The 12,546-nt window shown below is 34.0% G+C and overlaps 1 protein-coding gene across 1 annotated transcript in view; it reads right to left on the reverse strand.

Annotated features, from left to right (window-relative positions):
- CNTNAP2 (contactin associated protein-like 2) overlaps positions 1-12,546 on the reverse strand; it is a 1,798,324-nt gene that overhangs the window by 1,434,908 nt on the left and 350,870 nt on the right. The window contains exon 4 of the mRNA XM_012662081.1: positions 11,266-11,413. Within this exon, the coding sequence (XP_012517535.1) occupies positions 11,266-11,413 (148 nt within the window). The remainder of the gene's footprint in view (positions 1-11,265; positions 11,414-12,546) is intronic.

Consider the following 12,546-nt stretch of genomic DNA (forward strand, 5'->3'; position numbering starts at 1 on the left):
TAATTGTGATTATAACCATCCTTACTATGATTTTGTTATACTCTGATTTTATGCTGCCTTCAAGAGGCAACATATTTTGGTGAAAAGACAAAAGTTAAAGTGGCATTACTTGATATGAGGGTAAGTTACTTTGTTTCTTCAACTTTGGTTTTCTCATTTGCAAAATGAGAGTTTAATTATCTATTTTTTGGCATTCGTAACACATATAAATGGATACAACACTATGAGCCAGACACACTCAATAAATGCTAGTTATTATTCAGCTTCTAGTTCTAGTTTTTCCCACCAGATATATTTTTGATTCAAGCTAGTGGGAATCAACCTAACAAATGGTAGCTTAGTTAACCAAATCACCCTCTATTTCCTCAATTAAAAAGCAAGCATGGGCATAATAATATACTTAATTTTGAAATGTGAACCCAACATATAAATAGAAATAAGATCATGGTCAAGAATATCTATTTTATTTACTTGTCCCCCCCATCAAAAAAAATGTGTATGTATGTGTATTAAAATTCCCATATATCCCCCACCCCAATTTTGTGGTCAAGATCATTACTAAGTAACTTAATTATGTGTACCAAATTGAGGGGGCTTAGAGTTATTGAAATAGCTCTTTGACTTGTTCAGTTTAATTTAAAAACAATAAAAACATCAGACAAACCAATTTAACAGCATACACTCCTAAAGTAATTGTTTGAACTTTAGATAGAAGATATTTGTACCCTATTTACATATTATGCCCATTTCCATCTCTGAATAAACATGATTCAGATGATATAGTGACTTCACCCTCAAAATCTGAAGAGCATTCATTTGTATCATTCTATTTCTTATAAGACCTTACGAGACAGGAGTAAGGGTACACAGTATTTTACATGGATTGGAAAGACTGGACTGGCATTGTTGACACATTCAACATGTCATGTGATGTTAAGTGGCGTTACATGGTCAATGAAAGTGTTATTAAAAGTGCAAAAATGCAAAATCAAGCCTTCACCCTTAATTAGTAGATATAGACTCCTTTGAAGAGGAGGCTAAGAAGTAGGACAAAGCTTCTATTTTATTTATTTGTTTATTTACTTATTTGCTCTGTTTTAGAGAAAATCAGCCTTCATGTTATACATTAAGGTTAATGTTTCTCTCAAAAGTGAATGGAGCATATGAAAACAATATAAGTTTGCAATCTATTAGCAAAGTACATTCCATAATATTTGTTATTTTTAATAGTGCATTGTCACAAGTAAAATGCAAAGGAACAGCCATATAAATAATTCTCGGCTGAAACTGTGCGGAAGGGCCAATCTCATCTTGATCCCAAACTTAAATTCACAATAAGGAAAATGTAAGATTAACCAAAGGAGAGTATAGATTCAAATCGATCCTAGTTGAAAAAATGATACAACTAATGGTAAAAGAAAAAGGAATTGGAATTACTCTAAATAAAATCACTCGAATTAAAAATTTTTAAAGAAATTTTGCATGCTTCTCTATGAATGGCACAGAAAAAAGATCTGAGAATTCAAGGGGTCATTTTTTCTTTGCAATATTTACGCTGATAAGGTGATATAAGAGTGTTTTCATCCACAGTTCCTGCACGAAAGATCTGTATATGCAGGCATACTTTAATACCATAACTATTGTCCTTATCAATATAAAGTTTAAGAAAATTTTAGCATGTAGGATATGCTTTCTGCATATAACAGGCACTAAAATATAAATTAAATGAATATTGAGTCAATTCTTACAATGTGTCATTTTTCTTTCATAGTATCTAACATAGTTTCTAATTGGTAATGAACCAATTACAAGGTGACACTTGTATGTGTACCTAAGTACCATCTATGCCAGCATTTCTTACCCAGAGACAATTTTATCCCTCCAAGACACTTGGCAATATCTGGAGTCAATTTCGCTTGTCACAACTGAAGAAAGTATGTTGTACTCCTAGCATCTAGTGAGTAGAGGCTGGGGATGTTGCAAAAGATTCTACAATGCACAAAACAGCTTCGTCCTCCCCCACAACAAAGAATTATCTGGCAACAAACATTGACAATGCCAAGGATGACAAATCTTGATCTATACCGATATCCACCTTGGACAAAGTATAAAATATGATTTGTTTTAAAACATTTATTTATTATTTTAGAAAGAAGATATACGAACAAGAAAAATGCAGAATGAAAGAGAAAGAGTGGCCTACATTATAAAAAACTGACAGTAATGAGGTAAGGTGGGGCAGCTTCTACTGTCAGGTTAAGCAGTCCTTGGACAAGTCCAGGCTAAGTTTACACTGTTGGGTGACAAAAGAGGAAACGCATTGCATTCTCTAGTCTGCTCATGACCTGGACTTCAGAGAACTTCTTTTAAAGCATGGTCTTAAATGAACTTGTAGCACATTTTAACTTTAACATTGTTGAAAAAGCTCATCTGAAGGATGAATTAAACTCCCTTTTCTCACTCTATTCCTCAGACATACTTCTGGGTCACTCATTGGGTATAGGTTTTGTTGCAAAAAATAGCAAACTTGCTTTTTGTTTGTTAATTTTAGCATCAGTGAACTTGGGTGAACAAAAATATCCCTGTAATAGATGGACACAACATATTGAATTTTGGAGTAAGAGTTAATGAGATGGGCTATTAAAAACAGCTGTGCTCAGAATCAAACTCTAATGAGAGTGAGCTCGGTGATATTTTCACCCTGTCCTTTGAAATATAGAAACACCTTATAAAGTGATTTGAGGAAAATAATTATCTTTTCTATATAAGTTCAATGCCACGAGAAAGAAGCTTTTCTTTTTCCCTTAATATTAAAATATTTACATTTCAAAGTAAGTTTAAGGAAGCTACTGGTCTGTTTTCCAGATTAATTTTTTTATGATACACAAATACGGCTCATACAGCAAATTTAAAATAACACGAACTTTTAAATAACACGATAAATAGTAGGTTGATACAGAGAAGAAAGTACGTTGCATGGGGTTTTGCATGTTGTCGATTTGACTAAAGCTGGTAATTAATACATTCTATATAATGATATTAGAATCAGATTGTTAAATCAGATTTTCACAAATCAAAGGTATTATCTAAAACCTAAGGTTAACAATGATTCCAGGAAGTAAGAAATCAAGAAGCTATGGTACAAAGCCTAAAAGTAAGGCCCGATGTTATTTGTGCCTTGACATGTGGGAAAAGCCAGGGGCTCTCAAATGGCCTAACTGCAAACTCGCCTCCCAACTTTGCTCCCACGTAGCAGGTCACCTAATCCAGAAACTCTTCTCTCAGGGACGAAGCATGCAGTCCCTACTTATCGCTGAGTATCGCGCTTCAGTTCCCTGCACCCCACAGAAATGTTTAAACAAACCAACCATATCCTCCGGTGGAGCCACGGGACAGACAACCTTCTTTATACTACAAAACCTACCCCGCACAGTGTCTGGCTTTCACTCTGTTCCCAAATACAACCCCCTTGTGGCCCTGGAAGCTGTGAGATGACTTTGTCCCAAAGGCTGTGATTACCTGTGACCAATAAACGCTGTGAGTCTCATTTGTCCTGTGTCAGGTGTCGGGGGATCAGCCATCCCCATAACTCCCCCCACCCACCAACAGGATGAAGAAGAGACAATTAAAGCAGAGGGCCACGCAAAGCAAGGAGGGATCTGATCCACGCTGCAGAGTGCCTCGGGTCTAGAGTAATAGGAAGGTCTCTGACAAGGTATGCAGTTTATTACTGCACACAAAAGCATGTAGGTTATGAAACATTTCCCTTTAGTACTTCAATGGACACCTACCTTATGAGTTATTTTTCAGGAGGCCAGGATTATAAATCAGAGATGCCAAGTGTGTTTATCACAGGTAACCTAAAACAGAGACATCCTGCTCAAAACAGGCCATAGATGAGGACTTTCCTCCTAGGAAAGATCACTATTTGGGGATGCTTTGGGGTTCAAAATTCAGAATGTTTACAAAGAGACTGGGCGAGGTTACCTGTCTTCTTTTCTCTCTGAGATTATTCCACGAATAACTGTGAGTGAAGGGGAACACAGGGCAACTTCTGTAACTCCTCCCGGTCCATGGAAACAAGAATGAACGGCTAAAGAGATTAACATGACACTATTTTGTGCATGAGTACATATATATATATATATATATATATATATGTATTCATTTAGAAATATAAAAAATAAGTTAAACAATAATGATAATTCTTTATAAGCCTAACTATAAAAAATCTGATACTTTTCTAATGGGAATAAAATCACTTCATGTTTTAAAATAACTGAATTCTAATTAAAGCAATTTAGACTATGTGAAATGTTAGAAGTCAGCCTACTAAATAATTATTTTATTATATTGTTACTTTTAATTCATGAGGATGGTAACTGCATCTTAAATATTAATATTTGCTCTTCTCTCCCTAGTTAAGCTAATTTAAATAGGTGATAATTAAGACTAACAACACAAGAATGAAAGCTAGTAAAAGAATCTTATATATATTTGCAGCGTTTTAAATTTTACCTCTTTCCTCACATTAAACAGGGATTATAAGTAAACTGTTGATGGGCTGTGTAACTATAACTTAGACTTTAATACTTTCTGTAATCATCTAACATAAATAAAAATTAACATATGTGTAAAGGTAGTTAAAATATCTCAGAAGGTAAGATTACCTGAGGAAATGTACTGACTGAGGTTGATAAACTTTCTTCATCACAATGCAATGAAAGCTTGAGTTGTGTTTCTTTGCAAGCTGTCCTTAAATGAGTTCATTATAAAGAAGACCAGTCACTTAAGTTTTCCTATTGGACATGTGGATTGCACAATACTATTGAAATATTTTTCTTGCTAGATACCTCATTTTATAAGCTCTTATAGTGAAAAATGATGGGCCAGACAATTGTGTAGTCATTAGAATCCACAAAATAACATTTTCTGTTATTTATAACCATCACTATGATTATAAAAAAGACTTTGTGGAGAGGGAAGAAGAAAAGAAAAATAAACAAAAGGAGAGAGGTGTCAAATGTCAGAGAGAGAGAGAGCTATTGCTGCATAGGATTTCTAGGTTTGCGATTAACTCATTTATGCAAGTCACATAACCCTGTGGATTTTGGTTTCCTCATTAGTAAAATAAGGGATTGGGCTAGAAGATCTCTTGGGAAATTTTTAGCTTTGAAGTTCTTATAGAGTACACAAACGGCTCCTCTTTGTGTTAATCAAAATAGCTTATTTATAAAGCATGCTGAAGCATAGTTCTCTTTCATTATTTTTTTCTTCTCTTCAACCACTTGCCATAATGCTTGTGTATACTTTGCTTTTAATATATTTACCCTTCTTAGAAAATTATTTTGTAAAAGAAACTTTAGACTAGTGTGTACAATAAAAATTACATCTTCTTTTATTCCACAAAGTATATGGTTATTCTTAATTCAGAACTGCAAACAGGTTTAATTGCATATTATTCTCTACCAGTAATTTCAATTTGCTTTTAAATAAACACTGCTGATTTTATATTTCAACTGAATTTTGAAAGTTCTTGAGAGCAAATTTAAATTTTGTAGCAATATGATGGGAAGGCAACTCTAAATCAGTATCTTATTAAATAATTCTGCAAACTATGAAGTAGCTGCCATTTGCAACAGTCTTGCGCCTAAGCAGAAAGTTACATCTGCCATGTTTTGTCATTGAACAGATTCAACAGTAATTCTTCCAGGTAAGCAAATTAAACTTCCAGGTAAGCAAAAGAAATAATTAAATGCTGATAACATATATCCTCATAGACATGAAAAATGAGAATATTATTTTTTCATGTCCTAAGTATTTTTTATTGAAATGTTACCCTCAAATATTGATTTAGAAATGAGACCCATCAAGTATCAAAATTTTTCAGTAATATATTACATTTAAGTAATGTTTATACGTTTAATGTTTATACCTTTAAGTTGACATTATTAAATTAAGTAAAGATCATGACACAAATGATCCAGTATATTTTTTTCACCATCTCAAAAATATCAGACTGCTGCAAAGATGATACATCAGTTGCTGCATTATCACCTCCAAGGTGAGCCACTGTTAGATATCTAAAAATCATCTTTTTACTATAAAGTATTTTAATTGCAGTACTAAGTAAATTTTTTAAAGAGTTAAAGAATATTACATATGCTTGAATCTAAGTTCAATTTCTCTTAATGGTGAGAACATTTCTGTTAACAACATACCAAATTTATTTATTTTTATCTATGTACGTGAAAACTTAAGAAAACAGCATGTCCTACACACATAATATACTAGCATAACAATTCAATTTTAATTACCTCTTTATCTTGTATAACTTGATATGTATTAAATCTATTTTATATTGATTTACTTTTATTTTCACATTAATCTGGGTATATAACCCAAAATAATTAATGAGTGGTATATTTTTCCTCTGATAAGCAATTTATATTTGTAACCCATGAAGCAGCCTCATGAAATTATGGTTTAAAATAATCTTAACCAGAAATAATACGAGGTCTAGAAATATTTAAGTTGGAAAAAGAAACACAGTTACTTGCTTTATATGGCCTGTTGGGGTATCTATTGTCATATTTGGCAATTATTTCAATGTATTTTTAGACCCCTAGAACACTGCCCAATATGATGCCATAGAATCATGTCCTGTTTGACCAATAAAAGAATCTATACAGCCTCAAACAGTACTCGGTTTTCACTGAGGGAATAAATTATGTCTGCATCATTTATATCTGATAACAGCTCACTTCAGCAAACGTTTATTGTGTTTAGAGAATCTGCTATTTAATGAAATGCCAATGGTGAATAAGATAACAGTTTGTGCCTCCTCCCCTTGCTAATATCTTACAATCTACTTTATTTTGGAATATTTTCATAAATATTCACACAATGTAATGGGAATAAAGAAAAGAAAGATGTGATTCCTTCTGGAATCACATTTATCAAGAGGTCTTCCTGTTAAAAATGGGTGGGGGGAAATTGTATTTTAAACTAACAGCTTGGACTTTATAGGGAATGTATCATCTTTAAAGTTTTAAGCACAGGTGTGATATGTTCAGATTTGCATTTGAGACTGAAAATTAGCAAAGTGCTTTACAAATGGTAGAATTCAATTCATGTTAATAGGATTGATGAATCTCTGTCACAAATACATTGATCCTCCAAACAACACGTTAACTCCCATTTTAATATATAAGTGTATTAAAATGAGACTTATGTTGCTAATAATAACTAACTGCAAATATGAAATAAATTATACTCTCATCTCTGTGTCTCTGTCTTTGAAAATGCTATTTCTTTTCTGGAATGTTTTATCACCCTAATTTCTGTTACTTTTTAAGACAGGTGATACCTTATCCCATTATCAACACAGGTGAGGTCTCCTCTGTCACAGCATCTCTCAAAGAGTATTAAAACTATTACTTGTCCATCCTTCTGCCAAATATCAGTCTCCTGGATGGCAAGGCCTATGCTTCAAGCTGTTTCTAAAAGCCTGAATACAGTAAATGTTCACTGGATAAACCAAAGAAATCATAAACACAAAATAAAACTATCTGGAACTCTTCTATGTGATACAAAATTAAACATTATATTTAAATAAGAAAATATTGGTTGACTTTCAGAACTGATTTTTATTTTTCTGCATACCTAAACCGAACTAAACAAAAATTCTTGCCAATTTTAATGAATATGTATTGTCCTCTGTCGAATAGTGTTCCCCCAAAATTCATGTTTACTCAGAACCTCAAAATGTGGCCTCGTTTATAAATTGGGTCTTTGTGGATGTGATTAGTTAAGATGAGGTTATGCTGGTTTAGGGTAGGTCCTAAATCCAATGACTGGTGTCCTTATAAGAAGGCCACGGGACGGTACAGAGACAACGACACACACAGAGGGGAGAAGGCCAGAGGCGGAGACTGAAATGATACAGCAACAAGCCAAGGAACACCAAGGATTGCTGACCCCACCAAGAGCTGGGGAGAAACATGAAATGATCTCTCTCTCTCTGAGCCTCCGAAGGACCCAACCCTGCTTATACCTTGATTTTAAACTTCTGCCCTCCAGAACCATGATAGGATACATCTTGCTGTCTAAAGCCACACAGTTTGTGGCAATTTATTACAGAGACCCCAGGAATCTAGTACGTATACACCTGGTGGCATCTCTTGCCTAAGCAGAACAAGCACTGTGGGAGCCAGACTGTGGTCCCTACAAGGGGACGCTGTCACTGGAGGATGCAGATGTGCCATTGGCACAGCATCAAGAGAACCAAATTCTTTCTTCTATTTCTATTTGGCTCCTGCTCATTTTTTTTCCTCAGCCTGTGCCAATTTTCCACCACAATTTGCATGGGGTGATATATTCAGGTTTTATTAATTATTCATCCAAATCAAAAGCATATGTAAAAATTACTCTACGTACGTGTATCCTGCTTTCCCAAGGTGCTGACCTTACTGTTAGGAAGACTCTTTTTAAAAGCTAATTTAGTATTTTTACCGTCAATATTGCTTACTACTTCAATCAATAAACTGTGTTTGGCTTTTGTTAATGAGTGCTTGAGTAATGAAGCCTACATGAGTTTTAGAAAGTATTAACTGAGACTTCTCCCTTTTGCTCCATCAAGTCTCTCCAGTACAGAGTAAGAAGATTAGCGTCACTGCTGGGGGAGACAGCTTACTGAGTCAAAAGACGCGAGACATGCTGCTAAGTTTCAAAAATAACAGCATGCACTTGTTTCAACTAAACTTGAGGGAAAACCAAATGTAGAGGGAGCAGAATAATTTAAAATGAGTTTTGATTTGTCGAAATTGGAATTCATATTATATTCAAGGCAAGTCAGGAAATCAAAACAATAGAAACCCTAAAGGCTTCAAAAAGCAGTGGCCTGGAACTAAACTCCACCCGGAACAGAAAGAACGTCTTACTGCAACCTTGAGAAGTAGCTAATTTCTCAGATGACAAAACGATCATGGAAGGACTGCATAGAGGATATATAACGAACACAAGGGGAATTGCAAGAGGCACACACTCAAACAGAAATGGTGCTCGTATTACAATTTTTCACTCTCTAGATCTTCCGGCAAACCTTAAAATAAAAGAAGCCCCATTCCCTCACCTGCAGGTTTAAAATACATCCCAGATAACCCTCTAAGGAGGTTCCAGAAAGAGTAGGCATGATCAAAGCCACATTTCTCCTTGCTGAGGAGAAAAAAACACAGTGCTGCTATTCTCTAGGAGGGCGAAATAGAAGGGTGTATGGAATCTACATGTCCCTACTCAAAGACACGATTCCCTTTCTCACTGAAAAATCAAACAAGCCATTGAGACAACAGTTCACTAAGTTCAAGAACAAATAGAGGGTCATCTTCCAAGGGCCCTCTCTAGTCTGAATTCAGTATAGAAAATTTAAATCAAAGTAACTCCTGGAAAGTTGTTCATGACAAATACGCTTAACATATCTTTTTCTTATTACAGATACATATTTTTTAAAGGCAAGACCTTTAAGAAGTGATTAGGTCATGAGGGCTCATGAGTAGATTTCTGCAATTATCTTGAAAGTAGGTTAAATATCACTGGAAAGCATTCGTCATAAAAGATGAATTTGGCCCACTTCTCCCTACTTTTTCTCTCTCTCTCTCATACTTGTGTTCTCTTGCCTTTCCACCTTCTGTCATGGGATGATGCAGCAAGAAGGCCCTCATCAGATGGGGGACTATTGACCTTGAACTTCCCAGCCTGAAGTCTGTAAGAAATAAATCTCTGTTCTTCATAAGTTACCCAGTCTCAGGTCTGTCATAGCAGCATAAAATGCACTATGAGAGCTAGAAAAACTAAACAGTTAGGAAGATGACTAGTCATTGTATTTTCGACAGTAAAAAGTTTCCAGGATGACCACATTTTTGTTTTCCAAACTAAGAAAAAAAACAGAGACCAACATTTTAAAAATAACTGTTCCATATTTTTTAGATTATAAAGGGGCATGGAAGAAAAATATCAAGAAGGAGATGTTTTGGTTCCTCTAAGTTGCACTGTCCAATATGGTAACCAATAGTGACACTATTTAAAATCAAATTCAAATGAATTAAAAGGAAGAAATTTCTTGCAAAAAACCTGATATCCCAATTTCTCTCTCTGTCCATACCCAGTATCCCTACTTCCACAGCCAACTGAAAGAACAGAAAGAAAAATTTCCCAAGAGGAGGAAAATTATTTTACTGGAGAATTCATGCTCTGAAACCAGTGTTTGCAAAACATGTGCTTGAAGATTCAATTTAGGATATCTAGAAGTCTCAAAAAATAAGAACAACTGGAGTCAAACTTTAAAACTTTCTGTGTTGATATTTCCTTCATAGAAGCAAATAAGCAAAGATAAGTTCTTTCTAGAAGAATCTACCATCAACCTTGGCCTGAAAGAAACTCCAGAGCTAAAGTTTTAAAGCAATTAAGGTCACAGTCAAGAAGATGGATAAGCATGAAGATGAGGATAAAAAGGATAGGCAGACAAGAAGGATAGGAAGAAGAAGAGGGATGAGGAGAAGGAAAAGGAGGAGGAGGAGAAAAAGAAGAAAACAGTACCACTGGCAAGAATGAGTAGAAACAATAGAGAGCAGAATTATAATCCCTAAAAATCCATATGTTGCATCATTAGGTATATGTAGAATGTATTTAAGAAATAAAAAAGGGAGGTTTAAAATATAATTAAGGGAAAAGAAACTCTTTAGGTGACCACGCAGATCTAAAAAAGCAACATATAAAATTTGTAGAAAGATATAATGAAATTGACTTTAAAACTCAGTGGTTGGCCTTAATTTAAGAACAGGCACAGCTGAAGAGAGACTTAGTGAACTGGAAGGAAGTTCTTCAGAACGTATCCAAAATCCATCATAAAGAATCAAAAAGATGGATAATAGCACAGGTTTCTCATTTTTAAATATTTCATAAGACTTCAAGCAATTTAATAAGCTTTGTTGTTTTAGTCTATTGAACAAAAAATTTGCTTTCCAAATCTTTTACTTAAGGTACAATTAGAATATTGTTACATGTGTTTGTTTCTGTGTGTAGTATACATTTATAAAATACAAACAGAAAAACAACCTTTTATTTTATATATACATATATATAAAATATAAAATAGAAGGTCGTTTATTGTCAGAGAAAGTAAGTAATGTTAAATAATTTTAAGAAAGATATTACTGCTTAAATGAAATTGACAAAACCTGCCACAAATTTAAACAATAGGATACTCACAGTAAGAACAGCCATAGACTTCAATTCTGAGCCCAATACGGCCCTCTCCGTTCCAATCTAGAGGCACTATGCGCACATAGCGGGCAATAATCGGATGCTGTAAGTCATGCCGGACCACACTATCAGAGTTGATATTTCCAGGAAATGCCTGGAAAAAGAAACAGAATTTTAAAAATTGGGGGAAAAATACTTTAGAAACAACCATGTGCTCTACATGCTAGAATAAACACAAATCTCCTTACCCAGTGGAAGGGTTTTAATATTCTTATACCATAAACAATTTGAAAAAACTTTATTGACTCCCATTATTAAAAAATAAGTCCATGAGTGTCCCTTTCTTAAAAAAAAGAAGATAAAAATAAGTCCAGTTTTAAGTGGGAAACGGGTCAGAGTTTCTATGGGCTCTTTCATTTGTGTAAATTTACATTAAAAGAATGAAACACTATATGGCACCCACTGTAGCATCCCATAAATATTTAAATTATGAGTTCTAGTATTTTGCATTTAAGTTACACAATAAACACTATTTTCCAGAATCCAACTATGCTGCTTTTTAAAATTCATTCCCATATTATCTTCACATACAACCATTAGAAATCTAAGACAACATTTTAATATCAGTTAGATAAGGAGAACAATTCAACATGTTGTGAAGAAGTCAGCGTTTTCTACCTTTTATTGGAATAGACACATTTAGTGAGTTTGTTCAGTGGGTCAGAAACATGTTAATTCCATTTTTCTCATTATAGAAGATTGTGTCAAAAGAGTAATTATCCATGAATCTTATCTGATACAGAAAGCTCACATTATCTTATTTTTTTTCCCCAGAGGAGAACAAATGGATTTTTTCTTTGCGCATACATAACATTGATTCAACAAGGATTTATAAACTATCTATTGCCTTATAAATATAGAGCAAGACAATATGGGAAATGTAGGGGTGTGTGGAGCCACAGACTCTACCCTCAAAATGATTACCATCTATTAATGATAATAGGGAAAATTCAAGTATAAAATTATAATCCAAGGGAGATTTAAAGAAGGAGATACAAATCAAATTAATGAGAGCTTGTGCTATTTTAAACATCAGCTATTTTAACTCTGTATATGTATTCTAGCTGTCTCTATATTAGATCACTTGAATTTTTAACACTATATTCTACATGAGATTTTTTTCTATATTTGTTTAAATTATCTCATAAGCACAGAAAAATTTAGAAGAAAATCATTTTTAAAATCATAAAAGACGTAACATAGGCACTATTTATATAGCTAGTCTGT

The sequence above is a fragment of the Propithecus coquereli genome, unplaced genomic scaffold (assembly GCF_000956105.1).
Source record: "Propithecus coquereli isolate 6110/MARCELLA unplaced genomic scaffold, Pcoq_1.0 Scaffold75, whole genome shotgun sequence".
Lineage (NCBI taxonomy): Eukaryota > Metazoa > Chordata > Mammalia > Primates > Indriidae > Propithecus > Propithecus coquereli.